This window comes from Alosa pseudoharengus, unplaced genomic scaffold (assembly GCF_046254945.1).
Source record: "Alosa pseudoharengus isolate Yale_2024_CS ecotype anadromous, Long Island Sound unplaced genomic scaffold, YU_APseudo_1.1 YU_APseudo_1.1_scf_24, whole genome shotgun sequence".
Taxonomy (NCBI): domain Eukaryota; kingdom Metazoa; phylum Chordata; class Actinopteri; order Clupeiformes; family Clupeidae; genus Alosa; species Alosa pseudoharengus.
In genome coordinates, this window is record NW_027468689.1 from 21,736,384 (window position 1) to 21,758,582 (window position 22,199).

The 22,199-nt window shown below is 38.7% G+C and overlaps 2 protein-coding genes across 2 annotated transcripts in view; both read right to left on the bottom strand.

Annotated features, from left to right (window-relative positions):
- LOC143141811 (adhesion G-protein coupled receptor G7-like) overlaps positions 1–1,550 on the bottom strand; it is a 60,264-nt gene extending 58,714 nt beyond the window's left edge. Inside the window, exon 1 of the mRNA XM_076302517.1 lies at positions 1,371–1,550. The gene's annotated coding sequence lies outside the window, so the exon portion shown is untranslated. The remainder of the gene's footprint in view (positions 1–1,370) is intronic.
- A 6,761-nt stretch (positions 1,551–8,311) lies between these two features.
- Positions 8,312–15,296, bottom strand: LOC143141812 (adhesion G-protein coupled receptor G7-like). The gene is made up of 5 exons (XM_076302519.1): positions 14,954–15,296; positions 14,677–14,758; positions 10,058–10,216; positions 9,497–9,653; positions 8,312–8,588 (listed from the first exon to the last, which is right to left on the bottom strand). The coding sequence occupies exons 1-5, from the start codon at positions 15,294–15,296 to the stop codon at positions 8,364–8,366; spliced, it is 966 nt and encodes a 321-aa protein (XP_076158634.1). The 3' UTR covers positions 8,312–8,363.
- Positions 15,297–22,199: the final 6,903 nt, after the last annotated feature.

The window sequence follows — 22,199 nt, forward strand, 5'->3', positions numbered from 1 at the left end:
ACATTATCTTTGCTAAGTGAATATTTTATTAGGCCTATGAGGTAAAAAGCAGAGAAAGCAACATGTGGTTTAGTCTGTAGCCTACTGCATCAAAAACTAAGCCTACACATTTCCTCTCTTTCTTACTCGACTTCTTTCTTATCTTCAAACGTGTTCTTAAGTGACACCGCGAAAAATTATTGCATGGTGCAACAATCTAATCTTAAAATAATTACAATTATTTATGTCTCTGTGTGGTATATAACCTACTTGGGATGCTTACATGCAGATGTCAAATGTTTCTATTTTCGTATTGATGTGAATGAATGTGTAGATCCGAAGTTTAAATGGTAGGCCTATAGCTGTGACGTGCAGTCACCTGACATCACCGTCAAATCAGAGGATATTTCAGAACTATTAACGTGGACAGCTCCCCTTAAGAGCATCTTAGGAGCAGTGCACGCGCGTTCACGCTACGAGCATGTTCGGGAAACAGTCGGAAAAACCAAACGAATGATCGTAAGATGAATCGTAGAAAACCCTCTTAAGAGCGTGTCTCCGTCGTTATCGGGGAAGTGGGCCCTGGTACTCTTTCTTTGTTTGTTTTGGAAAAAAACTCGAGGGTAGGAAGAATACTGTCCATGTTTGGTTTCCAAATGACGGCGTAACTTACATGGTTTCAGAGCCTCATTTGACAGCACCTCTGAGCACAGTACACAGACAGGCAGAGGATAGTGTTCAGGTCCCACACTTGTGAATCCTAATGACAGGTAGTCATCGGAGTACTTCCTACGAGTCCTTTTCTTCAAAGGTTCATCGCTGTGAGCTTCTGATTTGCTTGAAACATTCACTTTCATTCATTTTTTCCACCTGACAACCACCGCTCCATTATTCACATGAATGTGTCTTATGCTGCTGGACATTTAGTTGCTTGGAAACACAAACAATGTATCGGAAAGTTACCTATCCGCTCGTGCCCTACTTCTGCCCGAACGTGTGCCAGTGCCACCTATGAATAGGCCTACAAACAACAACCAAGACTTCGGATTCCTCAACAAACGCAAGCACCCATCCTATAAGGGTAGCCTATCTAAATTATATCCGTTCCAAAAATAACATTGTACAGTGACTGTGTGTGAGCTGTAAATCGCGTTGTTGATCCGCGAAACTGAGCGAAATGTGCCAACGTTAGGCTACTCTGCCTTCAGTTAGCAGAAAAAGTTGCCAACACACAACAATCACATACATGCTACCCTATTGTAATGACAATGTAAGTGCACTATAGTAGCCTACTAATACAACCTCAAATAATAAAGGCACCTTTCACAATCAAGACCTTACTCAAGACAGTAAATATGCCACCGCGGGCTAGATCTAAAACCATATCCTACCTTTGGTGGTTCCGTTGTCAGCACTAGCTGTTTTCTGTTTTTTTCTGTTAACAATGTTAGTGTGTGATCCCCCATTGGTTTCAAATCTTGTAGTGTGTACATGTTTCCGATCAAAGAGAAGATCATCAGTTGAGACTATTTTTATGTGTGTGATGCCACCCGATTTTAAAATCCTGTAGCTATAGGCTAATTGAGACCGACATAACCGTTGGCGTGCCGTGAGTGGGCGGAAATAGTTTGGTAATGGTAGCCTATGGTGTGTGCTCATGAGCACTGTAAATAAAAATCTAACATTTTAGAATCTGGAAGCACCTTCACCGCGAAATTACAGCATTTTCTTTGAAATAGAGAATAGTGAATTGTGTTTTCATGTCATAGCATACATTATTTTCTCTCTCTATTTACGAAATTACGAGGCTCTCGCGGCCCACCTGCAATACATTGGCGGCCCGGTATGGAGTCAAAATAGGGTCTTTAATATTGAGAGCTTGTGAAAAGATGTTCACATGTGTAATAAAGTTTTGCAGCTGTGCAAAAGGAGTTCTGCATGTGAAAAAAAAATTTCGTACCTGTAGAAATATTTTGTACATGTGTGAAAAAATTATGTACCTGTAGAAATATTACGTACTTGTGTGAAAGAAATGTGTATCTGTAGAAATGTTTTGTACATATGTGGGGGGAAAATGCGGATCTGTAAAAATATTTTGTACACGTGTGGAAAAAATATGTACTTGCACAAATACTTTGTACTTGTGTGAATCTCCTACGCGATGCTTTCCTGCGCAACACTGAAAGTACGAGTGTGAAACTGAGATACAAGCTTACGGACTTTTGACCCTAATTTTACTGCCTTTCTGAAGAGCCAATCAACACATTGCTTACTGCCAACCAATCAGCGTTTCCCACCGACCACCTAGATTTTGGTGCTAAACAGATTGGCTTCATATCGAAGAGTATACCAGAGAATGTCTAATAAGACATTATTAGTATACTCAGAGCCCGTCTATAATGTCTTATTAGAAATTCTCTGGTATACTCTTTGATTGGGGTTGCAAAATTATAACTTAATTAAGAGTGACGTGGTAGCTCAATTTATACTGTGATCGCAAAAAGGGTTGAAGCGGAGCCGTAATGTTAACGTTAGCTATCCCATCCGCTTTTTAGACTGTAACGTTATAGGTTAGCTTCTAGCTAGCAGTAATGTTGACGAAATAGTTGAATTATTCATTCCATTTCCGAAAGGGTGATTCAGTGGTGTCATTCATGATTAAAAACAGTAATACTGTACACACATTTATGTCTATCTGCTATTATTATTTGATATGAGAACACGTTTATTTTATCACCCTTTGCAAGCCTATAATAATAGCCTAGTGGACGGCAAAAAGACGAATCAAATGAATGGGTTGTAATGGGACATCCACAGCTAGGAGATTATAGTGAGTGAGATTATAGTAATGCCCTTCCAGGACTGTTGGTTTGTTGTTTGGAATACAACATCCCATTTTCTTACATAGTTTTGTTTTCTTTGTGTTTGGGGAGTATTTTAACCACACGGTTATCTCCTCAGTTTATGAAGCACAGCAGTGGTTGCTATAGCAACCATAGACTGAACAGGATGGTAGACTACCAAGCAAGCAAGCTTAGGCAGTCTATGGCAAGATCTGAATGTAAATGGATAAACCCGTTCAAGCGTTTTCTGTATTTCCTATTTCTTTCAATTCTTTAACTTAAGACATGTAAGAATTAAGCCTACTTATAAAAACTGACGAGTTACATTAGCCCTAGCACTATGAGCTACGATAAACGTCAGCTAGGATAGCTATGGCAGCTATCATACAGTTATTATTTCATGTTCTGGTATGATATTCTTAACGTTTTGACTATGTTACAACTGATAAAAGCATGACAAATAAAGTAACCAAATCGCTTTGCAATATTTTAGTCCAGAAATACTTATGGGTGTTCATTTACAGTAATGTTACGACCTATCTGCCCTTGCTGTTACCACCAGTTTTAATAACTAATCTAGATCTGTGGGTTAGCGGCAAAATCTGGGTGGTCGGTGGGGAACGCTGATTGGTTGGCAGTAAGCAATGTGTTGATTGGCTCTTCAGAAAGGCAGTGAAATTAGGGTCAAAAGTCCGTAAGCTTGTATCTCAGTTTCACACTCGTACTTTCAGTGTTGCGCAGGAAAGCATCGCGTAGGAGATTCACAGACGTACAAAGTATTTGTGCAGGTACATATTTTTTCCACACGTGTACAAAATATTTTTACAGATCCGCATTTTCCCCCCACATATGTACAAAACATTTCTACAGATACACATTTCTTTCACACAAGTACGTAATATTTCTACAGGTACATACTTTTTTCACATATGTACAAAATATTTTTTACAGGTACGAAATTTCTTTTCACATGCAGAACTCCTTTTGCACAGCTGCAAAACTTTATTACACATGTGAACATCTTTTCACAAGCTCTCAATATTAAAGACCCTATTTTGACTCCATACCCCGGCCCACACTTTGGGAATCACTGCTTGTAGGCTATCTAACTCTCTCTCTGTTCATTGTAGATAGGTTGCTTTTTATTGAAAACATTAACCAATGGCAATCAATACCGCATTAAACAGAGGTAACTGCAGCTGCTTGCCAATCAATTCTAATTGTAAGGTACCTTACCATTAATATAAAAGTGTAGGCCTATCACATAATTTTTAGAAGTCGTTAAACCCATCAAGAAGCGGCACAAGTGGCACAACGGGATAAGGAGGGTGGATGATTAGCGAGGGATACCCGGTTAGTCTACCCGTCACAACATATCGTGTGAACATATTAGGCTGCCAATTTAATAATTTAGTTAATAGTTTATATTTTATTGATAACTTAAACTATGTTCAAATAAATGTTACTGGAATAATTTGAGGAATGTTTTATTTGCATAGAACGTGTTGTCTTTCTTAACGCCGTCATGCACCTTCGCGTGAAGTAGAAAATCGATTCCTGAGCAATCGATGCCAACTAATTCAGCACCTTCACTTGGGACAGCGCCTTTGTAACGTCGAACGTAAGAGGCAGCGTGTTAAAGCTTCCTAAGGGACACTTCGGGGAACACACTTAGGAACATAAGCAACTTTGGAAAGATATATCTTTTGAGTCTTCTTAGCGGGCTAAGAGTGAGCGTTATCGGGGAACCAGCCCCTGATGTACATGCAGTTTTGAAAAAGCTGATTTTGCCAAAGACAGAAATTACTGTATTTCCAAAGAAAGAAATGACTGACTACTATCAAATTACTTTTTTCCCAAAGAAACTGCATAAACAAACATGTGCGTTCCTGGGGCATTTCCGGAGGCAAAGGGGGAAAAAAAACAAGGTAACTTGGGGACAAAAGTTAAGTTTTCCTTAAAGTTGACTCTTTGTAGAAGATTACTCTAAAGTCCAATTAATTTCTGTGTCTGTATTGGTTCTGAACATTTCAACCGTAAATTCTCTAGGAACAGATTGAAAGGTTCTGTATAGAATATGTCTATGCATCAACATGCTAAAGGCAATGATCGGATGGTGTTCAGTAAAGTAATGAGTATTTGTACATTGAAGACTGAGTGTGAAGTGTGGCATTTTGATAGGTTGTGTTTGAAAAACGAAAATCAAGTGACTTCCTGTTAGATTTGTGTGTAGAAAATTGTGTGTGGTGTTTTGCAAAATGTGTTTTAGGAAATTGAAAACAGAGTCAAACATTGAGAATTAGTGTATGGTTTTGCAGATTTGCTGTGGTGTTTGAAAGACATTTTTAGAAAATTGAGTGAAAAGCTGTTGAGGAAAAAAAACTGTATGTCTTGTATGTGAGGCTCTGTACACACTGACAAAGAATGTCCTGCTTAAGGACAAGAAAATAATGTATCTATCAGTGAATAACACTGAACAGAAGATGCCATGTGGAATTCAGTTGAGATAAGATTCAAATCAGTTGCACCGAAGCACACATGCTTCTATTTCTGCTAGATATGCAGTATATTTACATTACTATAACCAAAATATTTACAAAGTATTGTGGTACTGTTTTCTAAACGAGTATAAGGTATGATGTGACAGTGTAGGATGTCTTACCTGACAATAGCACGGGTATGAAGGAAGGTATAAGGAAATTCTGCTCTACCTATCACTCAATTCAGCTTGGTCAGAGTTGTAATACCGGGCCAAAAAGACTCAACTCTACCCTTGTGACTTCTTGAAAGGAAAGTTCCTTTTTTTAGTATAAGCCAAAAGGATGGCATTAAATAATATTTCTGATTTATGGATGTCAATGACACAGTAGTTCAGGTTCTCTCTGCCATACCTGAAACAGAAGACTTCAGATAAGAGCTGCAATAAACGAATGCAAGTTAACAAACAAAGTTAATATTTAACAGCTAACACATTTCACATGAAGTTTCATACCAGGGCAATTATATTTTATCTAGGCAAGGTTGATTTGTTTTCTTGAATGTCATAAAAATCTCAGCCAGAATCTCAGGCTCACTACCAGTGACTGTATATGCTGCAGTTGAGTTGAATCAGCTTTGCTCCCTGACTGCTTGGCAATTAGTCATCAGCCAATCACGATATGGAAGGGGGCGTTTTATGAAAGTCATAGAAAAATTTGCAATTGATGCCTGAGCGCCAGTCTTTCTACCTGGCTTACTGTGGGCCTGCTCCCCCCTCGAAAGATGCCAGCTCCGTTTGCATGTCCACCATTCCCCACAATATAGTTATCATAGTTACAGTGGAGGAAATATTTATTTGATCTCTCACTGATTTGGTAAGTTTGCCCACTGACAAAGAAATTAACGGTCTATCATTTTAATGGTAGGTTTATTTTAAGAGTGAGAGAGAATATCAAAAAGAAAATCCAGAAAATCACAATAAAAAAATGTAAATCATTTTGCATTTCATTGAGTGAAATAAGTATTTGAAACCCTTACTGGCAAGTACAGAGGTCAGACGTTTCTTCTAGTTGATTACCAGGATTGCGCACATCTCAGGACCAATTTTGGACCACTCCTCTTTGCAGATCCTCTCCAAATCTTTAAGGTTTCAAGTCTGTCACTGGCAACTCGAAGCTTCAGCTCCCTCCACAGATTTTCTATAGGATTAAGGTCTGGAGGCCAGCTAGGCGACTCAATGACCTTAATGTGCTTCTTCTTGAGCCACTCCTTTGTTGCCTTGGCTGTATGCTTTGGGTCACTGTTGTACTAGATGATACATCCACAATCCATTTAGAGTCCTGGCTGAACAAAGGAGGTTGTCACCAAGGATTTCATAGTACATGGCCCCATACATCTTTCCCTCGATGTGGTGAAGTCGACCTGTCCCCTTAGCATAATGCTTCCACCTCCATGCTTTACGGTGGGGATGGTGTTCTTGGGGTAATAGTCAGAGTTCCTCTTCCTCCAGATGGGCCTTTACATGTGCCTTCTTGAGCAGGGGGACCTTACGGGCGCTGCATGATTTTGATACTTCACGGCGTAGTTTGTTACCAATGGTTTTCTTGGTGACTGTGGTCCCAGCTGCCTTGAGATCATTAACAAGCTCCTCCCGTTGTAGTTCTGGGCTGATCCCTCACCTTTCTCATGATCATCGCTACCCCACGAGGTGAGATCTTGCCTGGAGCCCCAGATAAAGGGAGATTGACGGTAATTTTGTGTTTCTTCCATTTTTGAATAATCACACCAACAGATGTCTCCTCACCCAGCTTCTTGCCAATGGTCTTGTAGCCCATTCTGGCCTTGTGCAGGTCTACAATCTTGTCCCTGATGTCCTTAGACAGCTCTTTGGTCTTGCCCATGATGGAAAGGTTGGAGTGATTTATTCTGTGAACAGATGTCTTTTATACAGGTAACAAGTTGAGATTAGGAGTAAAACTTTCTTAAAGCGTGAGCACTATGGGAGCCAGAACTCTTTATGGTTGCTACAGTAGGGGATGAAATACTTATTTCACTTAATAAAATGCAAAACAATTTATATATTTTTTTAATGTGATTTTCTGGATTTTCTTTTTGATATTTTGTCTCTCACTGTTAAAATAAACCTATCATTAAAATTATATATCATCAGTGGGCAAACTTACAAAATCAGTGAGGGATCAAATAATTATTTCCTCCACTGTATGCAGTATATAATGTTCAACATTATTTAGCGAAGACCCCAGAATTTACTGTATGTGGACAGCTCTGTCTCTGTATTACCTTTCCTGAAGATTTCTCTTCTGTATCCTTATATCCTACCCCAACCAAGTCATTATGATGTCTTCTGTATCCTTATATCCTACCCCAACCAAGTCATGATGATGTCTTCTGTATCCTAACAACCTACCCAAACCAAGTCATGATGATGTTTCTGTATCCTTATATCCTACCCCAACCAAGTCATGATGATGGCAATGGAAACAAACATACAAACTTCAAGAGCATTTACCCTGCTGTCTTAAAGGTGTAGGATGCAGTTTATTATTGTCTTCCCCTCTACCCCTATAGTTGCAGAGTATTTTACACAACTATCGTAAATACCACTATCCTTCCCCCTGAACAATGCATGTAGATTTATTTGCAAACTAAACCAGCAAAGATAATCTCCGAAGTGCCGTGTCGACTGACAATGCTAATATTACAAGATTTCATACAAATAGTATTGCACAATTGCCTTAAAGCAAATCCCCCTGATCATTTAACATAAAACTTTTTAAACTACATTACATGGACTTTACATTACATACTGCACTTACACACACTGGATTCCTTCTCTCTCAATCTATTTATAAAATTCTTCTTCTTTATCCTTATAAATAGACACCTATGCACATGAAAGTTGAGCCGCTAAATGCCATTTCACCACGTTTTACAGTATATCTATGTATGTGACATATAAACCCTTGAATCTGTCATTAGACTGACTCGTATTTTCTTAAGGTGGTGTCCACATCTTTCACTCTCTTCATAGATGCACAAGAATTAGATTAGATTTGTATTGCTCTGTGAGAAAGTTCCTGCAGACTGGTTTGCATCTGCACTACTTGAGGACTCCTGTGAACTAGTCTTGGGTTTTCTGGATCTCCACAGAATGTATTTCCGTCTGTGGAGTGCAATCTCAGGAGGAGACACAGAGGTTGCGGCAGAGAAGAATGTTTTCCTGAAGTAAGCCGTCCTCACCGTGAATAAAATGAAGATCTGTAATCCCTGCATAGGTACAGTGTATAAAACATCATATAAACATACTGTAGAACAAACTGATTCATACTTCTGGCAAATATTGATTTAATGTTGATTTCCTCTTGACCAGTGAAAATGACACTGCCAAATGCCAAAAGGTTGTAAGACAATGTGGTAGAAACATGGAATCAAAAAATAAGTGTTTTTATCTTTTTTAAACATTTTTATGAAAAATGGCATGTCCAAAATTATCCCTTTTTAAATAAGCAATGGAAACTTCTTTATTTGCCATCACAGCTCTCAAAGTAGTTCTTATAATACCTACCAAGCCTCTCCATGTCTCCACAATGATTCTAGACCGTAACTTTTTAGCAGCAATCCGGGTTTTGAGGCAGGAACAATTATTTGCCATCACTCTGGCCTTGTGCTCACTTTTCTATGGATTGAGGTTTGAACTCTGGCTGGGCCACTCTAAAATCTTGATGCTGTTCTCTGTTAACCATTTCTTGCATTGTTTGAATAATTTTGGACACATAATTTTTCATAAAAATTAAAAAAAAGATGAAAACGTACAGTGTAATTTTCAGTCAGAACAAACGTTGATGAAGAGAAAATCAACATTGAATCAATATTTGCCAGGTATGCATATATATATATATATACAACGTATATATATATATATATAGATAAGCATATACTATATACAACGTATAAAGAGAACAAAACAATAAACAGATCTATAATATAAACAGAACAAAACAAAGACAAATGTATAGAGATAGACATATACAAAGAGCAGAGAACCTATTTACAATTACTTCGATGTTACCTCTGAAAATAGTTGGACAAAATTTCCACCAACTGTAAATGTCTTTTTTTTGGCTATGAGGAAATTGGTCATAAGTTAATTTGCATAAACATTTTGCTTTACTGACCTGGGTGGTATTGCACACACAGAATAAGATGCTGAAGATGTAGTTCGTGGTGCCCTCTGTAGAGAGAACCAGGTAGCCCAGAACCCAAGTAAGGCCCAGCAGAACCCCCAGAGAGAAGCTGCTCAGGAACCTCTTCCTCATTGAGGTGTTCTTAGTGCTGTAAGGAACACACAAAGGAGATAAAGGAGAACATAACTTAATCAACTGTCATAACTTAATCAAGTAAGTATATAAACATCATCCAAAACTGAGAGAGAAAAACTGATAACTTGTAAATAGTTACTGTTCCATAATCACACCTTGCATTTTCATAACATACTGTATCATTGCACTACCTTCACCAGCACATAGTCCATCACACTGATAGCTCTATGTCTGTTCTCTGGTGGATCACTTAGTATTACACAAATAATTTAGTACACCAAGTATTCCATTGGTCTTTTTGGCGTTTTGTTGTCTTGTGTCTGTGGGTTAGACAATACTGGATACCTGCATTTCCCAGGAGATACATAAAGTGTCTATCTCAGTTTTGGGGGGAGAGGAGAAATGTAAACAAGTTACCTGTTTAACAGGGGATCCTTCTTGCATGTAGCAAATCCGAAGTATATCAGCACTGCAGTATTCAAAAGTAGCATTACAGCTACTGGAAGCAAAAAGCCCCAAAACATTGGCTTTCCGAAGTCAAACTTCCCATCTTGGTTCAGAGCCTGAAGCCAACAGCTGAAACATTAATAGAAAATCTGTACATTACAGCTAATAAAGTCTGTTCACCAACACATTTGTTAGCGTCAATTACTGTATATTTAAACAGAGTGTCTATTTACACCCCTGGTACGAATAGCCTTGACCACACAGCTGAGCTATTCACACTCTGTGACATAACAACAAAAAGACGTTGCTCACGTGAACAAAAAACATGGCGGAGATTCGTTTTTTCGTCAGCAGAAAGTGAAGAATTCTGAAAGGTTTCGGCACTAATATCTGTTCAGATTAAGTTTTAGAGTGAAAAGTTATGTTTTGTTTTCATGATCTTGGTCCAGTGGAAGTAGATAGTACAGTGGTCATAGACATGGTTTAGCAAGTGGGAGACAGGGGTTCAATTCCTGCATGATGCATTTTGGCATTTTGAGTGTGCATGTGTACCAACGTCTCTGAAGAGAAGGCGCGCAATTTGAACAAGAAATCGGTTCTCAAATGGAAGTTTTGATTGCAACAATTAGCTAGTTCACGCACCAGGGTGTAAATAGTATTTTCCTACATACACCAGGGTACGAATAGCATCCACTTCTAACTATACATTGATGCAAACATCATACCCTATTCAGAGTGTCTATTACACAGCTGAGCTATTCACACCCTGTTACATAACAACAAAAACATGTTACTTGTTTTTTTAATTATAGCATTGTGTGATGACTCTGTTGCTGATGTTCATAAAGCCCTAAAACAATTAAATCCTCGAAAACCTGCAGGCCCTGGTCACTTAGAACCTTTCTTCTTGAAATTAGCTGCAGATATCACAGCTGAACCTCTGACACGTCTTTTTTATTAATCTTTCACTGGTCATAAACAAAATCCCCAAGGTATGGAAGTCTGCTTATGTTTTACTACTTTTAAAAGGAGGTGACCCAACCTTGCCTAATAATTACAGACCCATTTCAAAACTTTCAGCATTGGCCAAAGTGTTGGAATCCTTGGTTAGTGAACAAGTGAAAGAGTACTTAAACGCTCAGTCAATTTTATCTAAGCATCAATCTGGTTTCAGGACTAAACACAGCACTATCACTGCTGCTACAAAAGTAATTAATGACATAGTCAAAGCGCTTGATGATAAGAAACACTGTGGGCCCTATTTTAATGGTCTGAAACGGAAGTGTCTTCGCGCAAAACGCAAGTGACTTTGTGGGCGGATCTTGGGCGCTGATGCTATTTTACCGGCGGGATATTGACTGTTGCGCCCGACGCAAATCTAAAATGGGGTGGTCTGAAGTAGCTACATTAATCATGGGTGTGGTTTGGGCGTAACGTGCAATAAACCAATCAGAGCGTCATCTCACATTCCCTTTAACAACAGGCACGCTTGTTCCATAGCTGATTGCTATTATGGTGTCGTATTTGCCAGGCGCAGCCAGGAGCGTTCACAGCGCTATAATCACTGTTCAGTTGGGAACAGTTAGCTATTGATTTTTCATCTTGACAAAATGTAATACAGAATTGTCACAAAGACATACTTTCCGATGTTTTGGGATCATTCTCACTGAATCATGAGGTTATGAATGCATGGTGATATATTTGCAATGTACAATGTAATCTAACATTACCTCTCTATAGACAATGCATATCTTCCGTCAGTTAATCTCTTCTCTCCCGTGCTGCCGCTGGGGCATTTGGGTTAAATGGCATCGGCATGCAGTTCAACATCACGTCTCCTTAAGTCCTCTAACATTTCCTAATTTATGTCATCAACACATCAGTGATTCGTGAAAATGTGTACGCTAGATTTATGCCTATTTTTTCACATGGACACCACACTGATTTCCCTCGAGTGGTAATATTTTTCTTTGAAATTATGTATGGTTTACAGAAATGGGAACTACATTGTATAGATGAGAGGAGCTAAGTGTGCGTTGCGCAGCACAGGCGGCCAAGCAAGGGCTTCTTTTAAGTTGACCTAACTTTCAACTCTGCACAGTATCCCATTAACTGCGTGACAGTAGACTATTTACAATATTTTCTGTAAAGCAGAGTTTGTAAACACATTATCATCAACTTAATTCACGCACAACATTTATTTGAGCAGGAGAGAGAATAAAAATGAATGGATGCAGCAACTACAGAAATTGTACAGAAATTGTAACCATACTTGCTGCTTTCTTGTACTATCTGTTGCTGGTTAACAGCACATGAAAAGCTGATTTAAGCTAATTCACTAACTCAAGACTTCAAGGCCATCATGGATATAAAACGTTTTTTGAAAATAACGAAAGGATGGAGGGAACATAGCAAAGCTTGGAGTTATTTCAGATGGGCTACAACAAGGTAGGCAAAATTATGATGCTTAAAACCTTACACAACTTTAGCCTTTATAGGGCTGAAGCCTATAAAGTTGTCCAGATTAATAGGTCGTAATTAGGCGTTGTTGTAAAGATATTGCATGTAGATGTTGTACTTTATAGGCTACTAAATATTTAGGTCACCAATGCACGAACAAAACCGGGAAATGGACAAATATTATCAAGGCTTTGAATGTTTCCGTCTGTGCACGGGGGTGTCTGTAGATTGGTGTGCAACGCATTCATTCATGCAGGCCTGTGGTCATGCATGCGCCCTTAAAATAGCATCTGCATTTTCGCCACAGACTTTAGACCAGGGAGTTCCTGGTCTGTGGCGGAATTGTTTTCTGAAACTGCAAAATATCAACAGTGAACGTTTGCGCCGGAACACGCCCCGTCTTTTCGCTGAACCGCCCCCGTGGGCGCAATCGAATTCCCTAATTTACATGCATGTACCTGTGGAGGGAAAATTCCAATATGCGCTGACTGCAAAATAGGAAAGACAAACGCGCGAGTATACAAAGTCAATTGCGCCGGGACGGAAGATAGAGCCCTGTGTGTCTCTATTCATTGATCTGTCCAAAGCATTTGACACTGTTGACCATAACATACTAGTTAATAGACTGATCAGTATAGGTATGTCTCAGCACTCTGTGGGCTGGTTTGTCGACTACCTCACTGATAGGACTCAAGCTACGCAAGTTGAAGGCCTGACGTCAAAATATGCATCAATCTGTAAAGGGGTCCCACAGGGCTCCGTTCTGGGCCCACTTTTATTCACTATTTATATAAGCTGTCTGGGGGAGAATGTGCAACATGCATTTTTCCATTTTTATGCAGACGACACTGTTATTTATTGTTGTGCTGCTACCATAAGGAGGCATTTGAGTATTTGCAAACTGCTTTTCACAGAGTGCAAGCACAGCTTTATCAATTAAAGCTTGTCCTTAATGCTGAGAAGACCAAAGTAATGGTCTTTTCAAACTCAAGGAAGAATGAGTTAGACCTGAATATTGTTACCAATCAGGGTAAAACAATTGAGATAGTTTCATCTTACAAATACTTAGGATTTTTAATTGATGACCACCTTTCTTTTAAGCTTCATATACAGAACTTAGTGAAAAAGTTGAAATTGAAGCTAGGTTTTTTCTTTAGGAACAAATCTTGTTTTACTTTTTCTGCCAGAAAAAGGCTAGTCGATGCCATATTTCTTCCTATTATTGATTATGGTGATCTGTTGCACATGAATGCCCCATCAAAGTGTCTTCATATGTTGGATGCTGTGTATCATGGAGCTTTAAGGTTCATTTCAAATTGCAGACCCCTCACTCATCACTGTACACTTTACTCCACAGTGAATTTGCCCTCTCTGTCAAATCGCCGACTCACTCACCTCTATATCTTCATAAGGGCATTATAGGCAGGCTTCCATGTTACATATCTGAATTTCTTTCTTTTAAACAGAGTACTTATGGCTTAAGGTCTCAGAACACTATTTTATTGAATGTACCTCAAGCCCGGACAGAGTTGTTCAAGAAGGCTTTTATGTTTGCTGCACCTTCTGCTTGGAATGATCTACAGAAAACTCTCAAACAGTGTCTAATTTCCTTAAATTATTTTAAAGGTGTTGTTAAAGCCATAGAACATGAGTCCATCCAGTGCAAATGGTTTAATTAATGGCACTTTTATTTAATCTGGAATGCACTTGAGTTGTCTGTGCCTCTTTTGTGTTTGTTTTGTGATTGTGATGTGTAACTATTTGTTCTGCTATCTTGGCCAGGTCTCTCTTGAAAAAGAGATTTCATATCTCAATGAGACTAACCTGGTTAAATAAAGGTTATAATAATAATAATAATGAATAGAATTCACTTCTAATTGCACCGGGGTCTGAATAGCATACACTGCTTTTGTTGTTGTTTTTTGTTTAATAACTGAGTGCACCGTATGCAGTAAGTACTCTTGCAGTATAGATGCTGTACTGTAGCACAGTAGTACTGTACTTGAGTACTGACAATATAGCCTACTATACCCACTACCTAGAGCAGGGCAGGACGTTTGTTCTCTGAACATGGGCCTGTACTGCTCCTCTCACAAAGAACAATCATGACAGCTCTGGCTGTTACTCACAACTCTTCCCGTCTATAGCCCAAAGGATTATCCACCCTGTAGGCCACTCCCAATGAGATTGCAACCACAACAGCAGGAAGTCCTAGGAGAGAGGGAAGACGATGACACCTGTGCTGTTTTATATTACATGAACACAATGACACGAGAATACTAGGAAACTCGTAGGACCATCAAGTAAGGAGTTACTTAATGCATGTACACAGACACACACACACACACACACTCTCTCTCTCTCTCTGTCTTACTCACAAAACATAAATCTTGTGCTGTTACTCACCCCATCCCGTTACCAAGGATACCAGGAGGACTCCACTTGGTGGGCCTGAGAGGGTTTTTCTGATGAGAATGAATATGTGCACTGCATAGAGGGTGTTCCAGGTGAATGTGGCTAACAGGAAGTACTGCATCAGGGCCGTGAGGGCAGTGCAGGGCCCTTTGTCAGAATCCTGATGGTGGTCAGAGAGCAGCATGACGTTTTTCTCTGACACAGTGGAGTTCCCCTTGTTGGGCTTCTCAATTCCAAACAGGAAGAGGAAGTAGAACATGGTCATGCACACACAGATGTTAACCAGGAGGATTGTGGGAGCGCTCTTCCTGGACTTCCTGTGAAGAACCGACATCATACTTTTGTCTTAACTCCATTTAACTAATGAAACTGTAAGGAAGGGGCCCATCATCTTTTGTTTTCTTTAATAATCTTTTCTTTTGTCTATGACAAGCTGTGTAGTAAATATACAGAGATCAGCCTATTGAGATATCTTACAGGAATCATTTCATATAACATAATATGATGTTCTAAACTGTTGTTATTGAGTTCTCAACACTAAATCAGTTTATTTCTGCGGAGCCATTACAACTCTTTCCCAGTAGATGGCCCTGAACCAGCAGAAATACAAATTTCAAAGGTGTGGCTGGCATCATTTTGAAAATAACTCAAAAGGCTTGGTTTCAGTTTTCAGTTGAAGAATGTACACTGACGTTCAAGAGTTTGGGGTCACTTAGAAATGTTGTTGTTTTCACCATTAATGTTGTAAATATCTGTTGTAGAAATGGCTGATCTACATTGTCCATTATAGCAACCATTCACCCAATGTTCCAAAGGCACTTTCTGTTTATTAATATGATATAATTTTAAAAGGCTAACTGAGAAAACATTGGAGAACCCTTCTGCAATTATGTAAGCACATAATATAATCTGAAAACTGCTGCCCTGATTAAAAAAAACAATGCAACTGATCTCAGCTGGTATTCTGTCTATAATGGATTGGAATGGAAACGTCTAAGGGCTGTATTTTGGGCCACCAGCGCATGGCGTAATACTCGTTATTCACCCGCGGAAAGTTGAATTCGCTATTTTGCATGTTTATTTTTTAAACATTGCGACCAGGGGTGTGGCAATTAACAACCTAGGGAGGGGCCTGGCGCGTTGTCTAAAAAACGCTATCATACACCACCTAAACCTGGTCAGAAGTCAATGGAGAGTTGTTCATATGCTATTTTAAGGGCGCATGTCAACAGTCATATTGGCAGGTGCACGCACCATCCTTCTATCATTCATGAACGCACACCAGCGCACGTCCATGCAAAGCATTACAAATTGCACGATTACAATGGGAAACATAATTAGAATAAAGATATTACGAAATACTGTACATCTCATGATGAGTAGTTATTCACAATCATTTGCAAATTGGTAATGACGGTTAAAAGTGATTAGGGGAGAGGCGAGAGACACGTATGGAGCACAGCTGAAGACGCACTGTCACGAGATATAAGCAACTCCTCTGCAGGATAAATGTTGTTTTATTCAGTCATTTGAGCAACATTAGGGTAAGTGTTGCTTTTTCCAGCCTATGTTTTCGATGGTAACCCATTGTCAGTCAATAGTGAAAGTAACTGCATATAACTTACTTCGTTGACTGACACCTTGGTGATGTTAGTTTCACTTTGCCAATGAGTTCAAATAATAGACGAGTGCAAATGCGTGAAGGCTATGCTAGGTTTTAGTAATGCATGGTTTAAGAATGACTATTTCATACGGTCTCGCAAGCAGCCTCCTTCAAATGCGCCGTTGAATGCCAAAATACCGATGCATTTATTTGACATATCGCGCGTTGCGCCGTTAAAGGGAATGACAGATGTCATTCTCATTGGTTTAAAATGATGTTACGCCCCAAACACACCCATATGACTGATTAAAAGACCTAGGAACACCTTGTTACGCCATGCGCTCCACTTTTGATAACAAAACCCCTCCCAATGTGAACTGGACATCCTACTAAATTTGAATAGACTTTTGACGAGTGACGATGCACTTTAGAATGTCATGATAGGGCCCTAAGTGACCCCGAACTGTTGAGCGGTACTCTATGTCTGCTGTTTTAAATTAATTTTGGATTTACAGCATATATCCTCTATCCTGATAGACAGGAGGTAATCACACAGAAACACAATGCAGCATTGTTGAAATACAATTCTTAGTATAGTATAAGTATAAGTATATATATTTTTTTGACCCCGTGAGGGAAATTTGGTCTCTGCATTTAACCCAATCGGTGAATTAGTGAAACACAAACAGCCCACAGTGTACACACAGTGAGGTGAAGCACACACTAATCCCGGCGCAGTGAGCTGCCTGCTACAACGGCGGCGCTCGGGGAGCAGTGAGGGGTTAGGTGCCTTGCTCAAGGGCACTTCAGCCGCGGCCCACTGGTTGGGGCTCGAACCGGCAACCTTCCGGTTACAAGTCCAGAGTGCTAACCAGTGGGCCACGGCTGCCCAAAGTAGCAGGCCTCTATAAGTACCTACCTGGTAATAATCTGGAATATCACAGTTAATATCAGCCCCAGTATTGACAAAGTACACCCCACAATACTGAACACAGTCAGTGACTCAGCATATTTATGGTCCTCCCTAAAAGACTGAAGAAATGCAGATACCTGTGAGCTCTTTTGCATATATATATATATATATGTATGTGTGTGTGTGTGTGTATGTAATTTCTAATCTTTTAGTTAAAATATATACATCACATACATTTATAAATACATCACTGTTCTGTTTTGTCTCTTTGCCACAGGTTTTGAATGAAGTAAATGAACAAAAAGAAAAGAATTGAGGAGAAAGACCAACCATCAGAACAGCAAAGTTAGTGGTGTGGTTACAGGTACACTGGAGAGAGCCCGTCGAGAGGTTGGCTTTGGAGCATCCTACAGTGCTCCAGTCATTTAGGCTGTAGTTCCAGAACACACAGGCAAAGTCATGCAGGGATTTCTTGGACGCATTCTGAAAAAATATAAATAGCCAGTTTATAGTCTACAGTGCAGAGTTGGTAAGTTATGGTAGGCCAACTTGGAGTGAACATACAAACAGAGGAAATTCTTTCTCTAGTAGCTGATGGTAGGCAGGTGCGCACATAGACATATACGGCCGAACACTAGGCAAGCACTCAAAATCCCTCTGGTGGCCCCTTCAATAAATAACAAACAGTCCCTAACCTTTTCTTTTTACCTTTTCAAAAATGAATGCAGCTCTGACTGCTTAACGTACCCGACATGTTGAAATAACCGTGTAGGTCTGGAGTTGGACAAGAGAGTTATCATTTTCATTTTCATTTCAGATTTTTTATACTTGTTAAGTATATAACTCCATGTTTAATACCCTAGCAACAGCCTAGCAACCACTTCCACTTCCACCATCATGTCTAACATATAGACTATAACTATATCTGCATTATTTTTTTTTACATCATCATTTTTGCATTTTCATGCACTGGTAATTCCTTGGGAATTGCATTTCTAGTTCATTTAACTCAGGGTCAAGTGCCTTGCTAAGCTAGCCGATCTCTATAACTACTACGCTATGGTATTGTTTTTGTATCAGAGACTGAAGTGATAGTCTGTACTGTACCAGGCCACAATTCAAATCATTGCCATAGTGTACAAATTAAAAGTTTGAATTTGTAATACTTTAATTTCATAAGCTTACTCTTGGCTTAATCCTTTTTGGAGAAAACAAAAAAAAGTAAAATTTCCATACCATGGGTATGAATCTCAAGGTCACATGTTCGGCTTTGACATTTCCTAGAGTTCCAGAGATCACCATTCTCCTGGTGTTAAGTGAAGTCTTAAAGGCTTTTGACTTGAAGAGGAGGTCATTCTCATAGAGCACAAAACCAACGCTGATGTTGGAATTCTTATGTAACTGATCTGGCAAAGACAATGCAGGGAGAAAGATTTATTTATGTAAAAAAATGCAAAGCTTTTGCAAAGGCAACACACTGCAAAAAATAAAATCTAACCAAGTGTTATTAATCTTATATTAAGATCAAACATTCAATTTGGGATTGTTTTTAGTATGAAGAGACTTACTGTACCTAGCACACTCTCAAAAGATCATTTTGACTTAATTTAGGAAGACTTTGACTTATTTTAAGGAGTCTTATCAAGACAAATTTACTTAACGCACTGGCAGACAAATTTGCTTGTTTTCAGGATGAGACGTCTTAAAAGGAGTCAAATTCTTCTTAAATTAAGTTAAATTATTTTACATGAAAGACCTAGGTAAGTCTCTTTACACTGAAAACAATATTAACTAGATTTTGTGATCTTGATATAAGATTAATAACACTTGGTTAGATTTTATTAGATAAGCAGTTTTTGCAGTGCACAAGAGTATGGAACCCTGGAGGGGTCATTGCAAGAATTGTTTTGGTGTACAGTGAAGAACAAATTTATTCATACCCCTGACAAATATTTTTTCTTGACCAATGTTTGTTCTAATGGAAAGATGTTTATATTGATTATTAAAAAGGGTATGAATAATTTTGGACATTACACTTTTCATAAAAATGTTAAAAAGATAAAAATGCTTCTTTTTTGATTCCATGTTTCTGCCACATGGTCTTACAACCTTTTGGCATGTGGCAGTGTCATTTTCAGTCAGAACAAACATATTGGTCAAGAGAAAATTAACACTAAATCACAACATTAAATCAATATATGCCAGGGGTATGAATAATGTTGTTCTAAACTGTATATCCAGAACATGTTTGTTCATTTTACTAAACCTTCAATTTTTTTAAACATCAAGAGCCTTGATTTAGTGCGCACACAGCATGGGGTCAGAAAACTGGCGCAGCTAATAGACCTGCTGTGTCATTGTCATCTCAATTGCAGCACCGCAAACCGTACCTTAATAAACTAGATGTACCGCATAGCGGTACAAAATATGACCGCCGCTCAGTCCTGTACATCCGTTCCGCGAAAATAAATCACACTTCAATTTGTCTCCATATTTTGTGTATGCTTGTTTGGCATGCCTGAGTGTGTGTGTGCGGCTGCACAGAAAGTAGCCTACTAGTGCTGAAAAGGTGAATAGATTGTAGCCTAGAATAGCCAAAGAAGATGTAGCATTGTTATAAAACCTTTAAAATCTCTAAACAATCACAAGTAGGGCAGTTCATCACAGTTCATCCATTGCAACTGGATTGATGAAAGGTCACTTACACCTGTAGGCTACATTGTATTTGGGAAAAGCAAAAGGTATCAACATCATTTTATTTATTTATTTATTTATAAATAAACAAAAACATCTCTGTCAGTTCCATGCCGTTTTCAACAGCTATCAAAAACAAAGGTCATTTTTGGATGGATGGATTTTTTGTGAATGTTTTTTCTTCTACATAAGATTTTAGTCATCTTTAGTTCATGTAATACTTTATTGTCAATGCACAAATTAAGTAACAGTAGTCTGAAACGTTATTGTTAATGCACAAATTAAGTAACAGTAGTCTGAAACGAAATGCTGTTTTACATCTAACCAGTGATGCAAATAACTGACATGTCCAAATGGGCCTTGATGAAATGCGTCGCTAGACTGTTCATACACATTTTAACGGGCCAAAGTTGAAGAGCTGTTGTCCGTTATTGTTCGTGCAAATATAGGCTTAAGCCTACCTGTAGCTTAGGGAAGCTAACAGCTTTCTATTAGGATCTAGTTTGTTAGTTACAGTTTTGTCATAACTCCCTGATGCATTTTTGCATTTAGAATAGCCAGAGCGTGGATATCTCAATCGGAAAATTAAACAATATCGGGTGCCTATGGACTAGGCTGGGTGAACCCAGCCTGATCTGCCCGCTATTTATTTTTTGATTTCTTAAAAGATTGAGCTTGGTCTGGTGAAAGCCAGACTAGCCATGGACCTCAGTTACACAATGCAAGGCAACATGAATCAGCCTATATTTGCACGAACAATAACGGACAACAGCTCTTCAACTTTGGCCCGTTAAAATGTGTATGAACAGTCTAGCGACGCATTTCATCAAGGCCCATTTGGACATGTCAGTTATTTGCACCACTGGTTAGATGTAAAACAGCATTTCGTTTCAGACTACTGTTACTTAATTTGTGCATTAACAATAACGTTTCAGACTACTGTTACTTAATTTGTGCATTGACAATAAAGTATCACATGAACTAAAGATGACTAAAATCTTATGTAGAAGAAGAAACATTCACAAAAAATCCATCCATCCAAAAATGACCTTTGTTTTTGATAGCTGTTGAAAACGGCATGGAACTGACAGAGATGTTTTTGTTTATAAATAAATAAATAAATAAATAAATAAATAAATAAATAAATAAATAAATAAATAAATAAATAACATTATGCTGATACCTTTTGCTTTTCCCAAATACAATGTAGCCTACAGGTGTAAGTGACCTTTCATCATTCCAGTTGCAATGGACGAACTGTGATGAACTGCCCTACTTGTGATTGTTTAGAGATTTTTAAGGTTTTATAACAATGCTACATCTTCTTTGGCTATTCTACAATCTATTCACCTTTTCAGCACCAGGAGGCTACTTTCTGTGCAGCCGCACACACTCAGGCATGCCAAACAAGCATACACAAAAGTTTCAAGAGTGGGGGATGGAGTAAAAGATGGAGACAAATTGAAGTGTGATTTATTTTCGCGGAACGGATGTACAGGACTGAGCGGCGGTCATATTCTAGTTTTAGTAAATTGTGCTCATTTTAATTTTTGTAAAATGAGCGGACAAATTAAGTAAAACGTTGAGCGATTTTAGTAAATTGTGCACACAATAGTAAAATGTGCGCATGATTTACTAAAATGTGCGCACAATCTAATAAAAAGAGTGCACAATTCAGTCAAATGAGTGCACAATCTAATAAAATTAGTGCACAATTCAGTCAAATCAGCGCACTATGTAGTTAAATAAGCACACAATATACTAACTTGTGCACACAGTCTAGTAAAATGAGACCACAATTTAGTAAAATGAGAGCATATTTTACTAAAATGAGCACACATTCTGTCGATATACAAAAGTATCTTGCAATGACACCACCCAAGCTCCATACAAGAGCCATTCTGCCATGTCAATAAAGTACATTTGACTCATGAATTTGAATGCAGCACAGACAACACTGACCAGATCATGTAAACATTGTCAGCATGAAATCATGAGTACAGACCTGGAAGTCTGATGAAAATCTG